The following is a 25,546-nucleotide window of genomic DNA, read 5'->3' as shown; positions in this document are numbered from 1 at the left end:
CAGATCCGGCCCAATCGCCTTCTAAATCTGGCCCACGGACGGTCCAGGAATCAGTGTGTTTTTACATGAGTAGAATGTGTGCTTTTATTTAAAATGCATCTCTGGGTTATTTGTGGGGCATAGGAATTCTTTCATCCCCCCCCAAAAAAAAATATAGTCCAGCCCACCACATGGTCTGAGGGATGGTGGACCGGCCCATGGCTGAAAAAGGTTGCTAAATCCAGAAGTAGATAAATAGGTACCGCTGTGGCGGGAAGGTAAACAGTGTTTCCGTGTGTTCTGGTTTCCTTTTTATATATATATATGATATTTATTAAGTTTTCAAAGGAAAAAAAAAATTACATAAGTAAAAAGAATAGAAAAAAGACAAAAAGAAAAAGAAAAAAAAGAAAAATGCAAAATACAGAAAAAAGATAAAAAACATTTATAAACAAAACACATCAATCTTTCCATGTCATATATTCATATCCTTGCTTCCCTGACCTCCTCACACCTCCCTTTTTTTGTATTCCAATTTAGTTAGTTGATTCAGCAATTTCTTTCCCTCTTTGTTTTTATCTCAATCCTTTAACTTAATATAATATAACTTTAAGTTCTCACCTGTTAATAATCCATTTTTCATACACCTTTAAAACATTACAGCTTAAACCACTTAACTTCATTCTGACATCATTCTAACATTCATTAATTTTACAATATTTCTGTAAATAGTCTTTAAATTTCTTCCAATCTTCTTCCACCGACTCTTCTCCCTGGTCTCGGATTCTGCCAGTCATTTCCGCCAGTTCCATGTAGTCCATCACCTTCATCTGCCATTCTTCCAGGGTGGGTAGATCTTGCGTCTTCCAATACTTTGCAATAAGTATTCTTGCTGCTGTTGTGGCATACATAAAGAAAGTTCTGTCCTTCTTTAGCACCATTTGGCCCACCATGCCCAGGAGAAGTGTGTTCTGGTTTCCATCACGGTGTCCCGTTGCGCCAGAAGCTGTTTAATGCTGCTGGTCACATGACCCAGAAAACTGTGGACAAACGCCGACTCCCTCGGCCTGAAAGCAAGATGAGCATTGCATCCCCATAGTCGCCTTTTACTGGACTTAACCATCCAGGGGTCCTTTACCTTTACCTTACCTCTTTTAGAGTGCAAAAAGGAGCTAGCAGGGAGATGGGAGAAAGACTGGAGGAAGTATAGAATACATGAGGTTTTTTGACCAGCATTTCTGTTTTCCTGTGTTTTTCCTGCAAAGCTAGTTTATTGTGGTCGCTTATTAACCACGTTGCAATAACTTTCTCATCCCTATAAAAGCTGGCAAGTTCTGTCTGTAGACAGAACAGCTTATCCGTCGGCTTCAAGAGAGTCTGGCTGGTGGGGCTCTTCTCCAGAAAAATTGCCTTGTCTTGATAAACAGGGGTTTGAATGAACCTTTGCCCCCTGACCACAGCTTGGAGGCTGGGTTTTCTTCCACAGAGACTCATCCCAACCCAAACAAACAAACTTTACCCGGGGGGTTGGGGAAAAACTGGCACGCTTCAGCCTTTTCAGGTCTACTTTCCTTTTTACTGGAACTCCAAGATCTGCCACTTGGAACCAAGCGCTGAAAACGTTTTGTTGTTTAATCGTTTAGTCGTGTCCGACTCTTCGTGACGCCCTGGACCAGAGCACGCCAAGCACTCCTGTCTTCCACTGCCTCCTGCAGTTTGGTCAAACTCATGCTGGTAGCTTCGAGAACACTGTCCAACCATCTCGTCCTCCGTCATCCCCTTCTCCTTGTGCCCTCCATCTTCCCCAACATCAGGGTCTTTTCCAGGGAGTCTTCTCTTCTCATGAGGTGGCCAAAGTACTGGAGCCTCAGTTTCACGATCTGTCCTTCCAGTGAGCACTCAGGGCTGATTTCCTTCAGAATGGAGAGGTTGGATCTTCTTGCAGTCCATGGGACTCTCAAGAGTCTCTTCCAGCACCAGAATTTAAAAGCATCCATTCTTCGGCGATCAGCCTTCTTTATGGTCCAGTTCTCACTTCCATACATCACTACTGGGAAAACCATAGCTTTAACTATACGGGCCTTTGTTGGCAAGGTGATGTCTCTGCTGAAAACGTTAGAGCTAGAATTAAAAGGCGAGGTAGGTGTGTCTCTGAGCACATCCTGAGACCCAAAATTCATTTTCAGCCCCAAAGTGGGTTCTTTCCCCCGGCTAGCTTTCTGTGTCCCAGCGGGCCAGTTTTAGGTGTCAAAAGCCACTTCACTGCTCCCCAGGAACCCTTTTTGCCATCTGATTGCAAACCACTCGGAAGTCTCCCATCCTTCCCTGTCTGTCTACCTCCTTCCCACACCTGGTTCACAGGTGGCCCTTTGAACCCCTGTGCCACTCGCACAGCCCTGGAGAGGGCAGCAGCACGCAGGTCCCCGGCCGCAGCAGCGCTTCCACCCGAGGGTGTGTGCCTGAGCTGAGTGTGCCAGGCAGAGAACCCTGGCAGGCAGAGAGACCGGGGGGGGGGGGGCGGCTGGTGCGTGCAAGAACGTGGGTGGGTGTTGGGCGTGTGTCTCTGCTGCAGTGTGCATGCATGCATGAGTGAGTGAGTGAGAGAGAAAGCATGGCACCTGCCAGCACACCTCATGTGCGAGAGCCACGCGTGGCAACCTCCTCTGCCATGCCCGGTGAATCCTTTGACCAGGTGGAGAACGGAGGGTTTGCACAGCAGCCTTTCACGCTGGGCTCTGTCTCAGGCAGGGGGGCTTTCTTCTCCCCTCTCCCCTCTCCCCACCACCAACCACCATACTGGTCCCCTTCCCCAAAATGCTGGATTTGCCTGCGCTCTCTCCTTCCTCTCTCTCTCTCTCTCTCTCCCTCCCTCCCTCCCTCTCTTTCTTCCATTGAGAAATAGCATCAGCTTTGTTAAAAGCAAGGCAGTGGAGCACAGCTCTGCCTCACCCCCCCTTCCCTCTCCCCTCTCTCTTTTTTTAATGACAGACAGTTACTTAGCAACAGAGGGGAGTTTTAGGAGAAGGTGAGAGTGACAGCAGAAAGAAACTCCACAGTCGCCCTCTCCTGGTGCACACACCCCCCCCCCCTTTGCACCCCACTTGCACACAAACGCGCAACCGCTGGGCACCCTCCCTCCCTCTCCATTTGGGTCCCCCTCCTAGCGGGGGGGGGAGCGAGAGAGAGCCTCTTTGCGAGGTGATGGGTGGCTTCTTGCCCGCCCCCACCCCCCAGCTAAGGCGGCTCCGTTGAAAGGAAAGCCCCCCTCGCGCGCACGGGATCAGTAAGCTCTCTGCATCCACATGCAGGTGACTGAGCGGGGGTGGGGGGAGCGGGCGGCGGGGAGGGGGGAGGGCCCGGCGCCCCCCCTCCGAAGCAGGGAGGGGAAGGAAGGAGCCTCCTTTGCCCGGGGAGAGCGGGAGGGCGAGAGCCTCTGCCCGCCTCCCCGCCTGACGGGCTCCTGCCTGCGATGAGCGCCTGGCTGGGAAGAGGCCCCCCCTCGAAGGCAGGGCGCGATGGTGCTGACGGCTCCCCCCGGCTTCATTTTCTTGTGCTCTTTCCTGCCCAGTGACTACATCATCGAGGAGAAGGCGGCCGTCCTGCAAAAGAGGGAGCATGAGGGATTTGGCTTCGTCCTCCGGGGCGCCAAAGGTAAGACCCGGCGGGTTGGGGGCGGCGGCGGTGGGAGGACAGGGAGAGGGCTGGCTGCATGATGGGAGTGGCATGGAGCTGGCCCCAGGTGATGGCGGGGCTTCCTGGCACTGGGTCCTGCCCGCCGGCGGGGTCTGGTGGCAGCGTTTCTCCGGGAAAGGGTGTGAGAGACACAAAGATGGTGCCCCCTTGGATGCCCGAGAGCGCAGGGGATCCTTTGTGTGTGTGTGGCACAGGTTGTGCCCTCTGCTCCTGCATGCCACGATGCCTCTCCTCCCCAAAACGGGCACCCCACAGCCCTGGGCTTGCAAAGGGGGCGCCTCTCCCTGAGAAATGCTCCTTTATCCCATGTTCTTACCCTTTGGGGGCAGCTCCCCTCCGCGAAGAGGGCTCCCCTGCTCCTCTCTTGGAGGGGGCGGGTTGCCGTGACCCACATGCTCATTGCCAGGAATTGGAAAGCACTTCTCCTCCCCCCCCCCACAAGCTGTGGCTTCTTTGCCAAGGGGGGTGGTCGGCTAGATTCCCGCTGGAAGAGGGCTTTGTGTCTGGAATGGGAGAGAGAGAGAGAGCACTCGCGGTCTGGGGAAATTTGTTCCTGGGAGTGGGGGTGGGGGTTTTTTTGGGGGGGTGGGGGCATACCCAGGGAGACTGAAGTCTGGGCTTTGGGGTGGGGACCAAGAGGGATGTCAGTGTGTGATTTGGGGAGACTGCCAAGCGATTCCTTCCACTCCAGATGCAAAGGAATCAGGACTCCCCCTGGGTGGGTTTACGGTTGGCAGGAAAAAGGAGGAGGGGGCCCCCTGAGAGTTTGCAGCCTCCTCTCTGCTATTTCCCAGCCCTTCACGTAGAGGGAGCTTCTTCCCTCCTTCCCTTAGTGATTCTGCCCTACCCCCCCTCCCTTACATTCATTTGCAGGCTCCCTTTGTAACATGCGAGAAGCCCACCAGGACCACCCCCTTCCCCCTTGGGGGAATATACACACACACACACACATATACATACATATACATATACATATACATATACATACATATAAATATATATATATCCCATTTGCTTCCATTGCTCCAAAGAGCTCAAGGCGGTGCACATGGTTCTTCCTCTCCCCATTTTATTCTTACAACAACCCTGCGAGGTAGGCCTGCCAGGGAGAAGGCAATGACTGGTCCACGGCCATCCGGTGTGAGCTTCATGATGGCTAAGTGTGGGATCTGAACCCTGGTCTCTCAGGTCCTGAGAGGGACGCGAGTGGCGCTGTGGGTTAAACCACAGAGCCTAGGACTTGCCGATCAGAAGGTTGGCGGTTTGGATCCCCGTGACGGGGTGAGCTCCCGTTGCTCTGTCCCAGCTCCTGCCAACCCAGCAGTTTGAAAGCATGTCAAAGTGCAAGTAGATAAATAGGTACCACTCTGGTGGGAAGGTAAACGGCATTTCTGTGCGCTGCTCTGGTTCGCCAGAAGCGGCTTAGTCCTGCTGGCCACATGATCCGGAAGCTGTACGCCGGCTCCCTCGGCCAGTAAAGCGAGATGAGCGCCGCAACCCCAGAGTCGGCCACGACTGAACCTAACGGTCAGGGGTCCCTTTACCTTTACCTCTCAGGTCCTAGTCCAGAACTCTTAACCACTGCACCACCAGGCGGTTCAGCAGGGAAGGAAGGAGCAGCAGCTGCCTGGAGCCAGGAGTTGCTTTCTGCCCTCCAGGTGTGGGGAGAGAACCTCCAGCTCTTGCAGGAGATGTCTCCCTGAGCCTTGGTGCTAGCGCTGCTGGAGATCCCAGCTCACGTGATGGTGCCCTTCCCTGGCCTCTGCCACAGGTTGCGGGGTGCTGCGGGGCCCGTTTTCAGACTCGCAACGGCGAACCAGTGCGAGGTCCAAGTGTGCAAAATTCCCATCATGCCTGGATGACATCTCAACAGCTTGGGTGTCCTGAGGGAGACCACAACCATCTTGGTCCTAGTGATAGGAGACACCCAACCACCCAGGTGATGATGGGAATAATAATAATAATAATAATTTATTGTTTGTACCCTGCCCATCTGGCTGGGTTTCTCCAGCCACTCTGGGCAGCTTCCAACAAAGACCAAAAATACACTAAAATGTCACACAGTAAAAACTTCCCTGAACAGGGCTGCCTTCAGATGTCTTCTGAATGTCAGGTAGTTGTTTTTCTCTTTGACATCTGGAGGGAGGGTGTTCCACAGGGTGGGCGCCACTACCGAGAAGGCCCTCTGTCTGGTTCTTGTAACCTCACTTCTCGCAGTGAGGGAACCGCCAGAAGGCCCTCGGTGCTGGACCTCAGCATCTGGGCAGAACGCTGGGGGTGGAGAAGCTCCTTCAAGATGGTCCTGTCAATATGTGCAAGGAAACATGAGCCGCTGGGGGGTGGGCTTTGCCCTATGGGGTGGGCAGGAGGGCAAAGACAAGCATCTCAAGAGAAGTGCCTTTTGCCTGATGGGGGGGGGGGATGAGTATTGTTGTAGCATCTCTGTGTCCTTGCGATCCTGAGCTTTCCTTTTCAGAAAAGCCAAGCGGGTTTTCCCAGCCCTGCTGTGCCTGCAGAGAGTGGGTTGCCTAAGGGGTCAGCAAGCAAACAAGTGCCCCCCTTTGCCAGGGTAGAGTGGTCTTGGGGTCCAGAGGCTTCCAGGAGCCTCTCCCCCCAAAGAGGAAAGCCACACACACACACCTTGAACAAAAGCAAGGGAATGGGCGCTGGCGTTTCCGAACAATAAGAGGACGGATACAATTTCTCTTTGCTTGCATTTTCATATTGTTGGAGCCAAACACGAGTGATAAAGCCAACCATCTCTTCTAGGGATGGCATCTCTGATAGTGGGGAGGAAAGCTATTTCTATACCTCTGTGTCTCTATTTGGGGTGATTCCCATAGCTGTGCACCTGCCTCTTGCTGTGGTTGTTGCCTTCAAGGAAGAGGCCCTCAGTAGCCTGGAGAGAATCCTTTTGCCCTCCGCTCATCCATTTGGCTCAACCGTGCCCCCAAACACACATTTCTTTGGAAAGCCGAATCACGAAAATACAATAAATTATTCAAAAGAAAGCAAATGTATGTATCTGTGCTTTGCATATTTATGGTGGGCCTTGACTCGGAGAACATCATCTGGGCCAAAGATGATATGCCCCTGATTTGAAGGTCTGTGGCCTACATTGATATCCCCAAAGCTCTTGGGAGGTGGAGAGGTCACCTAGGGTCATAGAACCTTTGGGTCATCTGGTCCAACCCTTTGCGATACAGGAATTCCTGCTAAAGAATCCCTGACAAACAGCCATCCAAGCTCTGTTGGAAAACCTCCAAGGAAGGAGAGACCACTACTTCCTGAGGGAGTCTGTTCCACTGTTGACTACTCTTACCGTCAAAAAGTTCTTCCTTTGAATCCATTGGTTTGGGTCCTACCATTTTTAGCAGCAGAAAACCAGCTTGCTTCATCTTCCATGGAAGAGCGCTTGTGATCATTTGAAGGTGACCATTGTATCACCTCTCAGTCGTCTCTCCTCCAGGCCAAAGGTGCCCAACTTCCTCCACCGTTCCTCACAAGACCCCTTTATGGTCTTGGTTCCCCTCCTCTGCCCACCTTCCAGCTTGTCAATATCCTTCTAAAACTATGGTGCCCAGAACCGGACATCGGACCCCAGGTGTGGCCTGACCAAGGCAGAAGAGAACGGTTCTGTGCCTTCCCTTGATCTGGACTTCTCCATAAAAGTTCTCTCCTCCCAAGAACCCAGTTCCATTGGGGGAAACTGAGCAGCCAGCTGCCAGAGTAGCATTGCGACTAAGAGGTCGCCCCCAGTTCGAATCTCGCTTCTTTAGCAGTGGGTGGCTTTAGGCCAGCCCCCCCTCCTTTCCCAGAGCCTCCTGTGTGCATGGGATGATGACAGTGACCTACCTTGCAGGGTCAGCGCAAGAACTGCAGTGTGATTATGAGAAACCAGTAGGAGAACACTTCAATCTCCCAGGACATTCTATACAAGATCTCAAAGTAGCTGTCTTATTATTACAAAAGAATTTCAGAAATAGACTGGAAAGAGAAGTTGCTGAATTGCAACTTATTACCAAACTTAATAGGACACGGGTGGCGCTGTGGGTTAAACCACAGAGCCTAGGACTTGCCGATCAGAAGGTCGGCGGTTCGAATCCCCGCAACAGGGTGAGCTCCCGTTGCTCGGTCCCTGCTCCTGCCAACCTAGCAGTTCGAAAGCACGTCAAACTGCAAGTAGATAAATAGGTACCGCTCTGGCGGGAAGGTAAATGGCATTTCCGTGCGCTGCTCTGGTTCACCAGAAGCGGCTTAGTCATGCTGGCCACACGACCCGGAAGCTGTACGCTGGCTCCCTCGGCCAATAAAGCGAGATGAGCGCTGCAACCCCAGAGTCTGCCACAACTGGATCTAATGGTCAGGGTCCCTTTACCTTTACCAAACTTAAAACCATGGAGAGACCTGGTCTGAATAGAGACATTGGATTATTATCTCATTATAAATGATAAAGCTATTTTTAGCCATCTCACCCCTTGCTTTTTCCTGTAAGACCAATTGCAGTCGTTAACAGTCTAACAGTCGTCAACAGGTTTACCACACCTATCCGCCAATCACCCATTCCCACCACCCTTCTGAGTAATACCCCTCCCCACCCTCTCACTATATATAAGGGTCTGGTGACTTCTGTTTCAGTGTATCTGAAGAAGTGTGCATGCACATGGAAGCTCATACCAAGAACAAACTTAGTTGGTCTCTAAGGTGCCACTGGAAGAATTTTTTTTGTTTTGTTTTATTTATTTTATTTTGTTTTGACTACGGCAGACCAACACGGCTACGTACCTGTAACTATGATTATCTGGGGCATTTTAAGCACAATGTGGGTTCTGAAGAGGGTCTGATGGCTGTCTGCAATGAACGAAGGCTGCCCAATTCTAGGCTTAGCTGGACATTGTGAGTCCTGCCAAGGGGCTTTTGCCTTGGGAGCTGAAGCTGTTTTTCTTGGTTTCTCCAGCTCTAAAGCCTCCATACCCTTCATGCGCACCATGAATCCTCTGTTGAGTCTCTGGGATCCCCACTCCATCCTCCTCCGTCTCCCTCTCGTCTCCCTTCAGCTGTGACTCTCTGAGCATGGGGGAGAGCCTTCACATACAAATAAACAGGATCAGTCTCACTAACGGCAAACAATTTGAAACAGAGGAACAGAGTGCGGAAACCTAGCGTTGCAAGAGAGGAAGAAGGAGCTGCCTTCTCCTAGGCCAGAACTGTGCTCCGTATAGAAGAAGAGGAAGAAGAAGAGGAGTTTGGATTTTACATCCCGCTTTATCACTACCCTAGGGAGTCTCAAAGGGGCTAACATTCTCCTTTCCCTTCCTCCCTCACAACAAACACTCTGTGAGGTGAGTGAGGCAGAGAGACGTCAGAGAAGTGTGACTGGCCCATGGTCACCCAGCAGCTGCATGTGGAGGAACGGGGAATCGAACCCAGTTCACCAGATTACGAGTCCACCGCTCTTAACCACTACACCACACTGGCTCTCAGTGCTGTCTACACTGGCTAGCAGGCAGCAGTTCTCCAGGGATTCCTTCTAGCAAGGACTAAACCTGGGACCTTCCGCATGCCAAGCTACGATGGCTCTTTCCATTCCAAGACAACATTGCCAAGCCTAGGCAGCAGACACGACCCCTCTCCCTGCCACTTCCCCAAGGGGGGGCCTTTGCCTCTTGCAGCTCCAGAGACTGATGGTATCCCGACAATCCGCATTTACATTCTCGCTCTCCCTTGTTGTCGGAGTGGAAGCAGCTAAACATCTGCATTTGGGAGGTGATGATGCTTCCTGGGCAGGAGAGAGAAATAGAGGGCTCGCCCACGCTTCCGCTTGTTCTCTTCCTAGAAAGCACTGGTCCAAGCATTTCTCTGCTTGACCGGCACTTTCTAGGCATGGATTTTTTTGCTACGCCAATCTGCAGAAAACCTGAATTGCTATTTGCTCCTATCAAGCACTAGAGAGCGGGTTTTTCCTGGGGGAAAGCAGGGCACAAGGGGAAGTGTACATAGATAAGCCCTGAGAGCCTTTGAGAGCTCCAGACTGTTGCTATGGCCTGGGAAACCAGCAAGCAGGATTAAAGTGCAAGAGCACCTTTGACTGTGGTGGCATAGCGTAGCCTTGGATAGCTCTCTCTTCCTCCATCAATTTGTCTGATCCCCTGTCAAAGCCACCTAGATCAGTGGTCATCTCTGCCCTCTGTGGGAGGGAGTTCCATAGGTTAAATATGCGCTCTGTGAGGCTGGAACAAGTCTGTTTTCTCCTACTCAGGAGGGTAGGACCCAAACCAAGGGCTTCAATTTACGAGAAAGGAGTTTGCAACTAAACTTCAGGAAGAACTTTCTGAGGATAATGGCTGTTTCACACTGGAATGAACTTCCACAAGAGGTGGTGGACTCTCCTTCCTTGGAGCTTTTAAGAAGAGGTTGGGTGGCCACCCGTCATGTATGATCTAGTTGAGATTCCTGCATTGCAGGGGGTAGGACTAGATGACCCTTGGTGTCCCTTCCAAGTCAACAATTCTATGACTCTATTATTCTATCCACCCTGAATCTTCCAACAGTCAGCTGTGATGGTTGTCCATAAGCTCTGGTCTTATGAGAGAGGAAGAAAAACTTCATCTCTGTCATGCATAATTTTATGATCTTCTATCGTGTTGCCTCTTCCTCTCCATTTCCCTAAACTGAAGAGTTCCAAACCCTGCAATCGTTCCTCATTGTGGAGTGGCTCCATCCCTCCCCCCGCTCCAAATTTGTCTATTTCATTTTACATATTAAAATTTACAGTCATACCACAACACCTTCCATAAGTACAAGATTCCCACAAATCTCAATACTTCCCTCTTCCCCGGGTCCCATTGTTAAACCTTTTCTACTGCATCTTTTTATAAAAATCCACATTTTTTTAACATCTCCATTGTATCCATAGTTCCTCTTACATTACAAGTGTTACTGCAATCCCGCTAACAATTTTAACTGTTTACATTGGTCTCCCAGGTCAATTATAATTTCACCCCATTCCTTATTAAAATTTTGGTCTCCCTGATTTCTGATTTTTCCAGTCATTTTTGCCATTTTGGCATAGTCCAACAATTTGATCTGCCATTCTTCTCTGGTAGGGATTTTGTCTTCTTTCCATCTCTGGGCCAATATAATCTGTGCAGCTGTGGTTGCATACATAAACAATCTTTTCTGTTCCCTTGGAATTTCGGCACCTCAAATTCCTAATAAGAAAGCTTCTGGGTTTTTTGTAAAAGTTATTTGAAACATTTTTTTCCAATTCAATATATATCATTTCCCAGAACGCTTTTATTACCTTGCACATCCACCACATATGATAGAAGGTGCCTTCCTTTTCTTTACATTTCCAACAGATATTTGTACCTGTCTTCTTCATTTTTGCTAATTTACTGGGAGTTAAATACCAATGGTACATCATTTTCATATCATTTCCTTTCAACGTACAACATGCCGTAAATTTCAAATTGTCTCTCCATAATTTCTCCCGTGATGAAAGCTGTATATTATACCCCAAATCTCTTGCCCAGTGTATCTGTCCCTTCCCAGTCCCAGCGGGTACCAGACACAACAACAATAATATATTTGTACCCCACCCATCTGCCTGGGTTTCCCCAGCCACTCTGGGCCGCTTCCAACAAACACCAAAAATAAAGTAAAATGTCACACATTAAAAACTTCCCTGAACAGAGCTGCCTTCAGATGTCTTCTGAATGTCAGGTAGTTGTTTATCTCTTTGACATCTGATTACAGATGGGTAGCCGTGTTGGTCTGCCATAGTCGAAATAAAAAAATTCCTTCCTGTAGCACCTTAAAGACCAACTAAGTTAGTTCTTGGTATAAGCTTTCGTGTGCATGCACACTTCTTCAGATACACTGAAACAGAAGTTACCAGATCCTTCTATATATTGAGAAGGTGGGGAGGGGTATTACTTAGAAGGGTGGTGGGAATCGGAGATTGGCAGATAGCTGAGATGAGCCTGTTGACGACTCTTAACGACTGTAATAGGTCTTACAGGAAAAGGCAAGGGGTGAGAAGGTGGGAAATGGCTTAGTCATGTATAATGAGATAAGAATCTGATGTCTCTGTTCAGACCAGGTTTCTCCATTGTTTTAAGTTTGGTAATGAGTTGTAATTCAGCAGCTTCTCTTTCCAGTCTATTTCTGAAATTCCTTTGTAGTAACAGATCAACAACAGATCAACAGAGCCAGACTGATACCCAGAGAGAACTTGCTGCAAGACAGACCCAAAAAAGAAAATAACAGAACTCCACTAGTCATCACATACAGCTCCCAAGTTAAAACAGTTCAACGCATCATCAGAGATCTACAACCTCTCCTGGACAATGACAGTTCTCTTTCTCAAGCTCTGGGAGGAAGACCTTTCATTGCCTACAGACAGCCACCCAATCTTAAACAACTCCTAACCCACAATAATACTACAACCAGACTTAACACGGACACTGGCACCAGAGCCTGCAATAAACCCAGATGCCAACTTTGCTGCCACATACACCCGGACAACACCATTACTGGCCCCAACAACATCACACATACCATCTCGGGACTATTTAATTGCTCATCGTCTAACATTGTGTATGCCATCAAATGCCAACAGTGTCCTTCAGCTCTCTATATTGGACAAACAGGCCAAACCTTACGCCAAAGAATAAACGGACATAAATCTGACATCAAGAATCACAAAACAGAGAAACCAGTAGGAGAACACTTCAATCTCCCAGGACATTCTATACAAGATCTCAAAGTAGCTGTTTTACTACAAAGGAATTTCAGAAATAGACTGGAAAGAGAAGCTGCTGAATTACAACTCATTACCAAACTTAAAACAATGGAGAAACCTGGTCTGAACAGAGACATCGGATTCTTATCTCATTATACATGGCTAAGCCATTTCCCACCTTCTCACCCCTTGCCTTTTCCTGTAAGACCTATTACAGTCGTTAAGAGTCGTCAACAGGCTCATCTCAGCTATCTGCCAATCTCCGATTCCCACCACCCTTCTAAGTAATACCCCTCCCCACCTTCTCAATATATAGAAGGATCTGGTAACTTCTGTTTCAGTGTATCTGAAGAAGTGTGCATGCACACGAAAGCTTATACCAAGAACTAACTTAGTTGGTCTTTAAGGTGCTACAGGAAGGAATTTTTTTATTTCGACTTTGACATCTGATGGGAGGGCGTTCCACAGGGCGGGCACCACTACCGAGAAGGCCCTCTGCCTGGTTCCCTGTAGCTTTGCTTCTCGCAGGGAGGGAACCACCAGAAGGCCCTCGGAGCTGGACCTCAGTGTCCAGGCTGGATGATGGGGGTGGAGACGCTCCTTCATGTCTACTGGGCCGAGGCCATTTAGGGCTTTAAAGGTCAGCACCAACACTTTGAATTGTGCTCAGAAACGTACTGGGAGCCAGTATAGGTCTTTCAAGACCGGTGTTATGTGGTCTCGGCGGCCGCTCCCAGTCCCCAGTCTAGCTGCCGCATTCTGGATTAGTTGCAGTTTCTGGGTCACCTTCAAAGGTAGCCCCACATAGAGCGCATTGCAGTAGTCCAAGTGGGAGATAACTAGAGCATGCACTACTCTGGTGAGACAGTCTGCGGACAGGGAGGGTCTCATCCTGCGTACCAGGTGGAGCTGGTAGACAGCTGCCCTGGACACAGAATTGACCTGTGCCTCAATGGACAGCTGTGAGTCCAAAATGACTCCCAGGCTGCGCACCTGGTCCTTAAGGGGCACAGTTACCCCATTCAGGGCCAGGGAGTTGTTCTCCTGAACATACCCCACAAGTCACCGGAGGTTTAGGATCAGAGTTCTCCTAGAAGGGCTACCTGGTAGAAGTTTACAAATCATGCATAGCATTGAGAAAGTAGATGGAGAAAAGCTTTTCGCCTGCTCTCATAAGACTAGAACTCATGAGCTCTCCAGGGTTTCTAACTGGCAGGGATCTGACGTTTTCCTTTTTGGGGGCTGATTCTCACCTTTCAGCACATCCAGTCTCTCTCCAGACATGCATCACTTCCTAGGTTGAACCTGCCAATGACTCACGGCTGCTTCATCAAAAGTGCAGCCTTCTTGCCCATCACTCTTCATCCAAAACCCCCACAGCCCTAAGGAAATTAGAACCAGCAGCTTGCAGAACCAGCTGCGCAATAATGCAAAGCAGTTTTCTAAATATATGTGTATATATGGCATGCAATTGAACAATGAAACTGCTATGCAATTCAAGAAGAGCAGCATTTGGTCTAAGCTGGAATCCAGACCGGGGGTTGCAAGCCCAGAGGGGGCTGCTGGGCCAGGACAGAGAAGACAAAACTGGGTTGCAGGTTGTTGTGGGATCAACACCATTGCCAGAGCCAGATTTAGGGTGGTGTGGGTGGTTCTGCCTCACAGGACGCCAAGCCAAGGGGGGGGGGAGGCAAAATTGAGACAACTCATATGTGAGAAGATCCATTTGGGGATGCCAAATATTGGACATGCATAGTGCACTGTATTACAAAAGATTGCTAAATTTTGCCCCTGCCATTGCTTGATTAACCGTGTGCAACCCCTGCTTTGCCGCCGAACCGGCATTTTGCCTGTGTGCCACACCGATCTGAGCTTTAAAAGTTTTTTGGTAAGAACAGCAACCTGAGTTCCAAGTTCTTCCTGGAGTGGGAACCAGGACAGTTCCAGGGCATCAGGGACTCTGCCAGCCATCCTAGTGGAAGTCAGCTGAGCCCCCAGGCAACACAGTCTTTGGAACTGGGGCTTGTCAAAAGGTCTCAGGCTTTAGGGTTTTTCTGTTTGCCTCGTCTGGGCCAAAGCTAAATCTGCACAGCGCCAATTGGCTGCCGTTTCTGTCAATCACAAAGCTGCCTTGCCTCTACTTGGAGCTGGCAGTCCATAGCACTGATTGGCCAGCCCTCATGTCACTCACAAAGGCATCCTCCCTTCACCGTACAGTTTTCAAAGTGTTTGGAAACAGTGAAAAACTATGGACAAAACAAACATTTCATCAGATAGACATATCAAGCACTCAAGTGATTGAGAAGGATTAAAACGAAAAAGGGATATCAAAGATCCAAAAGGAGCTCTCCAGATTGGAGAAACAGACATTTGAATCAGAGAATCCTAGAGTTGGAAGGGACCCTGAGTCCTCTGCAATGCAGAAATCTTGCCCATAGCCATTCCTGGGCTCAAACCACCAACCTTTTGGTTAACAGCCAGACACACCGAGGCAAAAAGTAATAATCCAATTTTGCATGTAAACTTATGGGGTTGGCAGTGACCGATGAGTACTAGCATCTTGGGGGTCATTGACAATGCTTTTGGTAGAAGACATAGCTTTTGCTGCTAACTCAGTGACTGCACAGGAATTTAATGTTTTAGTCAAGAATGGGAAATATTTTAGTCCAGAGCCAGAGACGTCGTTGGACCCCAGCTCCAGCCAGGCTGGCCAGTGGTCAAAATGATGGGAGCTGCAGTTCCACAACTTCTGGAGGGGCTCCCCTCCCCCAGGTTCACCATCCCTGGTTTAAGTTCATAAATTCGGCAAGAGCTCCCCAAAGCCCCCTGGATCCACTCCTTTTTAGCTTGTGGGCTAACCTCTGTTCTTCACAGTTTCTGCAATCCTTCGGTTATGCTAATCTCTTTATCATATCTTGCCATTGCGACCATCTCAGATCAATTGTTGGTCTCTTCTGCCTTATTTAGCTCCTTCTCTTACCCCCTCCCCGTTGCCTCTCTGAATGGTTTCCTGCTTCTGAGGCACTTGCTATTTGTTTTCAGATTTGTGCTCCTCCTTTCTTCCCCGTAAAGTGTTTGCGCTCTTTCTTCTGCTCACTGGGGCAAGACATTCCCTTTTCAAAGGCAGCCTCGCCTCCCTCCCTCGCCTCTCGTCCTCCTGGACCCCTTTCTTCTCCACAACGCACCTTTTAGCCTGAGCCTCTTTCTTCACGTTAACTGAGACCTTCAAAGGATGCTAAACGCCTTTTGAGAGGCACATATCCTTTGCAGGCAGCCATGGAACAATTCTAGCCTTTAGAAATATTTTCAACCACTTCATACGGCACAGGAATCAGGGCTCCTCCAGTCGACCTCATTATTCAGCATCAGTCCCGATTCCTTTGCGCAAGGCTTTTCGGAGGGTAGATCACAGCCAGCCTTTATCAAACATTTATTCCGATTTGCTTGCAGGGAGGTTACATGGCAACGAGCAACCATCCTGATTTGCTTACAGGGTTTTTAAACAGCATCCCGTTCATCATTTGATCATCTCCCACTTTTCAGTGTTCCTTTGTTGTTGTTTAAGTGGGTTTGTTGCACTTGGTCAACAGAGCTCTGTAAACCAGTTGTGTTGCAGAAATCTAAATTTCTGGAATGCCCTTCATTCCCTCCTTGCAAATCCTGAGAGCCTGAATGTGACCTTAGGCTGAAAGTAATATCTTTGATGCGGGTGGTGCTGTGGTCTAAACCACTGAGCCTTGGGCTTGCCGATCAGAAGGTTGGCGGTTCGAATCCCCACTATGGTGTGAGCTCCTGTTGCTCCGTCCCAGCTCCTGCCAACCTAGCAGTTCGAAAGCACGTCAAAGTGCAAGTAGATAAATAGGTACCGCTCTGGCGGGAAGGTAAACGGTGTTTCCATGCGCTGCTCTGGTTCCCCAGAAGCGGCTTAGTCATGCTGGCCACATGACCCGGAAGCTGCGCGACGGCTCCCTCGGCCAAGAAAGCGAGATGAGCGCCACAACCCCAGAGTCAGCCACGACTTGACCTAATGGTCAGGGGTCCCTTTACCTTTTTAAGGTGCTACTGGACAATTTTTTTTTATTTATTTCGACAACGTCGGCGATGCTTCTATTTTTAAAATAGTAAAAGCACTTGTCAAGGTGGAGAGCAGGGTTCAGGGGTCCCTTTACCTTTACCTAATATCTTTGAATTTCCCCCTAAATCCCACCCTTGCCAAAATAAGTTTGCTACATGGCTACCTTCCAGCCACCATGGAGGCAGATTTTAGCAATTAAGTTAAATACTTTCCTTGAAGTAGCTACAGTTTCATTTTTGGATTCTTTAAAACCGTGATGGAAGCCATCGGGTGGGTGTCTAAATGGTTCTGACAGCCAGTGTTCCTTGGGCAGACTCCAGAACATCTGCGTTTGTCAACATGCTTTAACACCAGAACTTGTGGACATGTAATGAAGCTGAATGCTGGAAGGTTCAGGACAGATTAAAAAAAGTCCTTCATGCAGTGCATAGTGTTGTAAATAAAAATATGCCCTTTTGTGCTGTGGGAGAGAAGAAAGGACACTCTGTTAAAAGGCAAAATTATTTCATGTGAGAGGTCTGTCAGGAAATGCTGTTCCTAAAATGCATAGGCATATACACACACACACCAAAAAAAAAAACTTATAAAATTTAAATCCCATGGGGGGGGGGAGAAACTACTCAAGAGAGGAACTCACAGTGGGAGTGCTTTGATATTTACCTGTGAAAAGAATTTGGCATGTCCAGTACTTAACTCCTTTGTCTTAAGTAGCCCCTGGAGCAAAACACATTAAGGGCGATTTCCCTCAATGGTTCCAAGTTTTACATAAGGAAATTTGTATAGGTTTCACGCTCTCCAAACCTTCTCTCTCCCCCCTCCTTTCTCTCGCTCTCTCTTTTTTTGTAAGCTGATCTAGCCTCTGTGCATGTGCAGAGTTCATGTCTCAGCAAACCTTTTATACCATTGAAAATGTTGCATCTTTTGGCTCAATTAGAATAAGGAAGGGAAAGGTAAGGAGTAGATTTTAAAAATAGGGTTAGATTTTAAAACAAAAAAGAGAAACTCAGCAATTTAAGTATTCACCAAAGCTAGCAATTTCAGCCCAAGCAAAAGGAGTGCTTCCTTTATGTACAGGAAAGGGCTATCATTATTGGTCATTTTATCTGGTCATTCGCGGAACAATCAACCGCTCTCTTATTTATGAGTAAAAATGGCCAGAGAGTTAGAATTCATAGGATTATTATTTTTTTTAACATTCTCAGTCATTTCAGCCTTACCATTTGCAGACAAATTTTACTGCCCTTTATTTACAGGATTGGTCAAGGCTAATTCTACTTGATTATTCATTTGTATGTGCTTAAACTTTGAGTAGACTTTTAAGTCTGATTTTTGTAAATAACAGACAAAACGATAAACACTGTAATCACTTAAATGCCTGATATCACCAGTTCTGCTTCAAACATCATGGCTTCACCTCACACCTTTTAAAAAACAAAGAGCAAATCTGGGCTGAATTTCAACACATCAGCTACAAATTGGGAAAGTTGAAAGGGACCTGGGGTCATCTAGTCCAACCCTAAAATACAGGGTTCATAGCAAGATTTCACAGCAAGATTAGTACTACCAAAGAGACACACACATTTAAGTACAGATGCACAACTGGGAAAGGAAACATCTATGCTCCTATCATGCAAGCATGCACATGTACTAAGGAATAGGAAAATAAAGGTACCCAACTTTACACAGAACCCTTTTAGCAGATCTTGAAGCTAGTTTGAGTGAGAGTTTACTTCCTTAGACTAGAGAGTGCAAGTTCCTATAGAAATGATCTTTAAAGGAAGATTGAAGTGAACATTTTTCCTAAGATAGGGAGCGAATCTTTTATAAAGCATAGTTAATTCAATTGATATAACCACTCACAAATAATTAAATCAGCCATAGATTTGATTTAAAAGGAATACAAAAGTGAACAATTTTTCCTGAACTTGCAGAGGAATACTAAGCCTAATCTATGCCCCCCCCCTTGCAGTTTCCTTTAAAGGAAGCTTACTCGGGAGTAAATTTACCTGGCACAGAATAAGGAGAAGGGAAAAAAAACCTGAAAGAGACAGAATGAAACAAGGGGGGGGGTATTTTCTAAGAAAAGAGGTCAGGAAGTCTTATAGAGACTGATATCAATGTAATACAATGCCTTACAATAACTCTTCTGTCCAACCAAATCAAAGTTAAAACTGGACTCACATATTTTTCTTAGAAGGAACACCTTACTTTCATAGGCATATGCTTAAAGAAATACATACACTGCATTTTAGCTTGAGAGAGCAGTTGGCTCAACTAGGCTTTTGCAGCAGAAACATTGGGTTAACTTCACATTCCCAGAATAGACTGGAACAAGCACGTATACAGGATTCTACCACTTGGGAGGAAAACTCTTTTGGAGCCTCTCTCAAATAACAAACATTTAAGTTAAGCAGCTGCTGGATGTTACCTAAGCACAATTTAAACACTGGAAAAACGTTTCTTAAACACAAATTGAAGGGGACTGTCAGAGTCCAGGTGGGAATTAAGCACCAACTGGGCTTCTTTCCCATCAGGAGTCTGCGGGTTCATTTCTTTTGATTGAGGTGCACCCATTTTAAGAATTTTTAATAGCGCTAGCTTTTGCTTTTATACTGCAGTCGGGGTTTTATCCCCACTTTTCAGGAAACACAATAAATAACCCACAGTACACTCAATTTGGACAACTCAGAGAATTAGTACTGTGACACACCGCCGTTCGTCTGGCCTGACTTACTAGGCTGGTACAGCTGTTGGCCTTTCCTGGCTACTAAGCTAACAGTGCGGTCAGCAATCTCAAACCTCCCCCCTTTGGTCATTACTCAGCCAGGGAGCCCACAGCAACCTCCTGCCTCTTACAATCTAACCTGAGAGTTCCCTACTGGACGCTTGCGTAGCGCAGTGCCAGATTGGGACTCAGAAATGACAAAGAAGGAAAGGAATCAGGTGCCCTTGCTTTCTCTGCTCACAGGTCATCTCTAACAAAGATCGCCATGGCAGAGGTGCGGCTGCACCTGGGAATTATAGTTTTCAGTACAGAAGAAAAAGCACGACCTTTTTCTGGGCAAAACTCCGAAGGAATAGGTCGGCATATAGACTGTAGAAGGGAAATGAAAGAAGTCACACACAACTTTTGCCTGGGCATACTCCGAAGGGCTAGGGCTGGTGTTGAGATCGAGGGGACAGAAAGGAGGAGAAGGCAATTTTTAGATGAGGGAAAAAGTAGAAATTTTAGATTTGAAGGGAAAAGGAAGAATTAAAGAATTTTGGTTGCTGTGGTTTAGAGACCCCAACCCACTACCCGTGTTTCCTACTTAATACTCACTTCCGCATGCGCTGTTCCTGGTGATCCCACGATGTCTTGACTGGTTGTTTAAGGCCGGCCTGATCAAGCTTTGCTTCCTCTGGTTAGCCCCGCTGAAACTCCAGTTATTTCCAGACCCTGGGACCGATGGAAGACTGGCTATTCCTCCTGGCAAACTGCCTGGTGCGCGCTGGATAACCAGTCCTTCCTCGCTTCCAGAATCCGGGTAACCAAAAGTCCCTTCGTGCGTGGTCGCCATCTGTTGTAAATAAAAATATGCCCTTTTCCCTTATGGGGTATCCAAGAGCCCATATAGAGTCCTTACATAGGTTCCCTATTGGTAGGAGAAAATAACAGAGGCCAACCAGAGAATATTGAGAAGCAAAGCAGCTAGTAAGCTTGATCTTTATTGATCTGTTGCAACAGGGTGCTCCCCTCACACGCAGGAGAGGAAGAGGACCCAGAACAATGGCCTGCAAGGCCTTATAAAGACTTTTGAAATTCCCATTCTCTAGATCAAGACCACCCCCAGAAACATTATGCATACATCACAGAAGGGGTGTAACCTAAGACCACCCCTCAGATACATCCCCCTACATCACAGAAATTTAAATATTGTTTTTCTCCTGTTGTTGTTTATCTCCTGTCTAGCAGGTTACTTGATTGGATTTCCTGGGGAGCCTGGCCATTCTTTTGTAGTGGTAAAATACTTATTTCCTGGGCCAGGTCACAGGCTCACACCTTATTCAAACAGACATATCCTTGAGACAGGATTTGTGAGGAAAGAGACAATGGGGAGGCTTTTTCAGGTTAACCTTGCAGAGAAAGGATTTGGTCAGTTTAGGAATCAAAATGGTTCCAGGATGGTCTTCCTGTGTTGATCTATGTATGTGCAGTTATGAATATTACCATATATCTAAGACCATAAAATTCCTATCACAATAGTTTATTTTATTTTATTTTATTTTATTTTATTTGTGCTTTTCAGGTTCATCCATTTCACTAATTTTACAACCATTTTAACACTTCAAACCTTGACTTCCTTCGCCCTCTTTCTGCAGTTCCTTAAATTTATTTTTAATATCTTGTGCATATCCAAATTAACTTAATTTGCTCATTTATTCATCTGCTTTAATTATATACTCTTATAAAACTGCAGGTTATCACAATAACCCTGCCAATGTTCTTATCTGTTTGCAATTTATCTGTAAATATTCAACAAACCATTTCCCTTCTTTTAGAAAATGTTTGTTATCTTGATTTCTTTTTCTTCCGGTAAGTTTTGCCATTTCTGTATATTCCCTAAGTTTTTGTACCCATTCTTCCTTTGCTGGGACTTCTGCTTCTTTCCATTTGGGGCGAGTAGCATTCTTGCCGCTATAGCAGCATACATTAATAAGTTTCTATACAGTTTAGGTAGTTCTGTTCCTATAATTCCGAAAAGAAAAGCTTTGGGTTGTTGTTTTTTACAAACATTACTTTAAACATCCTTTTAATTTCATTATATATCATTTCCCAGTAAACTACCTTACTATAGTCCATAGTTAAACTTTGGAACTCCCTTCCACAAGAGGCAGGGATGGTCATGAACTTGGACGGCTTTCAAAGAGGATTGGGCAAATTATATATATGTGTGTGTGTATATATATGTGTGGTTTTACAATTTAATATTCAACACAATCATCATAAACACAATACAAATATACTGATTGATTTTTTTTTAGAAAAAACCAACCCAAACACATAAAAGATGAATGATAAAATTCTTGCTAAATAGCAATAATGATAATAATACGGTTGTACCTTGGAAGTTGAACGGAATCTCTTCCAGAAGTCCATTTGACTTCCAAAACATTTGGAAACCAAAGCGCAACTTCCGATTGGCTCCAAGAAGCTCCCACAGCCAATCGGAAGCCCCGTCAGACGTTCGGCTTTCAAAAGAACGTTCGGAAACCGGAACACTCACTTCTGGGTTTCGATCGTTCAGGAGCTGATTTGTTCAGGAGCCAAGGCGTTCGAGATCCAAGGTACAACACTAACAACAACAGCTGCCTCTTCCATTTAAGTGGGAAACATTGAAATAATAAATGTAAAAGACCTTCTCTTTCATGTAGACCAGCGGTTTATTTAAGTGGAAAACATTGAAATAATAAATGTAAAAGACCTTCTCTTTCGTGTAGGTTCTCAACCTGTGGGTCCCCAGATGTTGTTGGACTACAACTCCCATCATCCCTGAGCTCTGGCCTTGCTAGGTAGGGGTGATGGGAGTTGTAGTTCAACAACATCTGGGGACCCACAGGTTGAGAAAGGCTGGTGTAGGCCTTGACTATGGTTAGGAAGCTGCCTGGCAGCTGAGCAAACTGTGGCCAGGGAATATTTTGCAGTCTCCAGGAATCGCTCGCTGGCACCATCTCTTCTCCTCCCCACATTTGGACGTGCAAATCCCAGCTTCCTCCCCTCTGACCGAGGGTCTCTCTTTGTTTCAGCGGAGACTCCGATCGAGGAGTTCACCCCGACGCCCGCATTCCCGGCTCTCCAATACCTGGAGTCCGTGGACGTGGAAGGTGTGGCCTGGCGAGCAGGACTTCGCACGGGAGACTTCCTGATTGAGGTGAGTCCCGGAAAAGCGTGGCTGGCAAAGGAGGAGGGGCGAATCTGCCAACCGTGGGAACTGGGGTTCTCCTCTGCGCTAGATAAAGGCGCTCTTTATTTATTGCATTTATCTGTTACATTTCTGTTAACGGAAAAATCCGAGGGCTCCCTTGGACAAAAACAAAGACACCAACCAGGATTACTTGGAGCAAAACAGCAGCCTGTAGGCTTGGCCTTTATTGATCTGTTGCAACAGGGTGCTCCCCTCACTTGCAGGAGAGAGGAAGGACCCAGAAAAATGGCGCGCAAGGCCTTATAAAGACTTTTGAAATTCCCACCCTGTAGATCAAGACCAACCCCAGAAACATCATACATACATCACAGAAGGGGTGTAACCTAAGACCACCCCTCAGATACATCACACCTACATCACAGAAAAGGCGGTCTAAAACAGAAATTTTAATATTGTTTATCTCCTGTTGTTGTTTATCTCCTGTCTGGCAGGTTGCTTGATTGGATTGCCTGGGGAGCCTGGCCAGTCTTTTGTCATGATAAATACTTAGTTCCTGGGCCAGGTCACAGGCTCACACCCTATTCAAACACAGACATACCCCTAAGACAGGATTTGTGAAGGAAAAGACAATGGGGAGGCTTTTCCAGTTTGACCTTGCAGAGGAAACATTTGCTCAGTTTAGGAATCAAAATGGTTCCAGGTTGGCCTTCCTGTGCTGATCTATGTATGTGCTTGGTTGGTACACTTATGAACATTACCATATATCTAAGACCATAAAATTCCTATCACAATTTCTATGCCACCTTCCCCCCCCCCCAAGGAACAAAGAGTAGAGTAAATGGTTCCCATCCTCGTTTCATTCTCACGACTGCCCTGTGAAGTAGGCTAGGCTGAGAGATGGGGACTGGCCCAAGGTCACCCAGGGCCCGAGTGCGGATTTGAACCCCAGTCTCACAGGTCCTAGTCTGACACGCTGACCACTACACCCCACTGGTTGTATAGAAACATCAGCACTGGGTGCCTTCTTACGTCTCGCATGCAGGTGGCTTGGGGATCAACTGCTCTCTTGCATTGCTCCTGCTTGATCCCTGCAGTCCACAGTCCCCCCAGGGTTGTTGTTTTTTGCAGAAGTGCCTGGTTTTTATGTCAGTGTAAATCAAACTAAACTAGAACTTTCTGTAAATGCTGGTATGAAGAGGGACAATAATAGCCACTTGCCTTCTGCATTGGTCTTGACACTGCAGTACTGGGAGCTAAAGGGGAGCGGGTGGTGCTGTGGTCTACACCACTGAGCCTCTTGGGCTTGCCGATCTGAAGGTCGGCAGTTCGAATCCACACCACGGGGTGAGCTCCCGTTGCTCGGTCCCAGCTCCTGCCAGCCTAGCAGTTCGAAAGCATGCCAGTGTAAGTAGATAAATACCGTAGATTCCGGCGTATTAGGTGACTGGGCATATAAGACAACCCCCAACTTTTGCTGTTCAGTTTTAGAGTTATAGGGTTTGAGCGCTGCCAGGGGCAGAGCACGCACCCCTCTGCTGCCTCTACCATCGCAGCAGCAGCAGCCCGAGGCGAGGCGTTTGGCGGGCAGGTGGGTGAGTGCTGCGCTCGGAAGGACTTTCTGCGTCCCCTACTGTGGGGAGGGAGGAGGAGCAACGGCAGAAGGGGCACCTCTGCTCACTGGCTCCCTCTCCTCCTTCCCAACAGAGATTTTCCCGTTGCACCAGAAGTCGTTTAGTCCTGCTGGCCACATGACCTGGAAAGCTGTCTGTGGACAAACACCAGCTCCCTCCAATTCAGAGGGAGTCCGCCATTGCCGATGGCGCCACCCCGGAAGTCCCAGCTACACATTTTCTTGCCCCTATGGGGTGGTGAGAGGGGGCTTGCTATGCCCTTTGCCAATGAGTTGTGGGGTGCTTTAGCACTGGGCAGAGGGAGGAAGCTTCAGCCTCCGGAGTAAGCAAATGCATCATAGGAAGAAAGGTCACAAAAGGGCAGAAGGAGCTGGTCTGCTAACGTTTATTTAAAATACATCCTTGCTGCCTTCCTCCTTTGCAACAGGGCCTCCCGAGGCAGCTGGCCATAAGAGGAGATGAACTTGCAATAGACGCACGGTCTGCGCTTGCTTTTGTTTTAAGGGAGTTGGCAGCGGTGAAGACGAACGGCATTTTATGGTGCCGTTTGTCACTAGCGATGCCACCAGCCGAATCCCAGAAGTGTGGCCGTATTTCACGCATTACTCAACAGCAGCCAGGGAGCGGCTGGCAAGAGGGAGAATCACGTTTCCCGGCTGGTGGGATGCGCAAAGGCAAAGTCCAGGGGAGGCACGCCTGGATCTGGCGGACCAGGAAACTTGTGCATTTCGGTGCATGAAGAAACGGTCTTCCTCCAGCCCTGTTCTCCTGCAGCTAAGGTCTGTGGGTCATGCATGGAGAAGGCCTGGGGTTCAGTTGTGTGGTGAGTTTCCGCCCCGGCCCCCAGGCAGAAATAATGGCACATGACACAATTATTAAAGTTAATGGGCTGAAAAAGGCCACAACTTCATTGGTTACAGGTGATGAGCGGTATTGGCTTAGGCATTGGACCTAACCGACTACCGCATTTTTCGCTCTATAAGATGCACCAGACCACAAGACGCACCTAGTTTTTGGAGGAGGAAAGCAAGAAAAAAAATATTCTGAATCTCAGAAGCCAGAACAGCAAGAGGGATTGCTGCGCAGTGAAAGCAGCAATCCCTCTTGCTGTTCTGGCTTCTGGGATAGCTGCACAGCCTGCATTCACTCCATAAGATGCACACACATTTCCCCTTACTTTTTAGGAGGGAAAAAGTGAGTCTTATAGAGCAAAAAATACAGTATATCTGACTCCAGCCCGTCTGCTTGAAGTCCGGGAAGGGTTAACCACCAGTAGGGGGAGTCCTGCTGATGCACATCAACTAGGAACTCCCCCAGGGTCACCGATAGGTTGCGTGCCTTAGGCCCTCACCTCCCTAGGCTTCGGACAGGGCCACGGCCCCCGGAATCCTTTACTGGACTACCCTTCAATATGCGGGGCAGGTGATGGCGCTTCCTCCCCTCTTCCACCTACAGAGCAATACCAATGCCTAACCACCAATACCCAGAAAGTTGTGACGATTTGCTACGAGGTAGG

General features: G+C 47.7%; 1 protein-coding gene across 10 annotated transcripts in view; it reads left to right on the top strand.

Moving 5' to 3' along the window:
• The window catches only part of SHANK3 (SH3 and multiple ankyrin repeat domains 3), a 447,259-nt gene that overhangs the window by 350,531 nt on the left and 71,182 nt on the right, over positions 1 to 25,546 (top strand). For all 10 annotated transcript variants that reach the window (XR_013990995.1, XR_013990996.1, XM_081022613.1 and 7 more), the window contains 2 exons: positions 3,548 to 3,630; positions 22,281 to 22,405. Coding sequence is in view for 8 of the 10 variants with exons in the window: in XM_081022613.1 (XP_080878739.1) it covers positions 3,548 to 3,630; positions 22,281 to 22,405 (208 nt within the window). In the remaining 2 variants the exon portion in view is untranslated. The remainder of the gene's footprint in view (positions 1 to 3,547; positions 3,631 to 22,280; positions 22,406 to 25,546) is intronic.

Source organism: Podarcis pityusensis (genome assembly GCF_964106645.2).
Source record: "Podarcis pityusensis genome assembly, chromosome: 10".
NCBI lineage: Eukaryota > Metazoa > Chordata > Lepidosauria > Squamata > Lacertidae > Podarcis > Podarcis pityusensis.
This window is presented reverse-complemented; position numbering and strand designations above follow the sequence as displayed.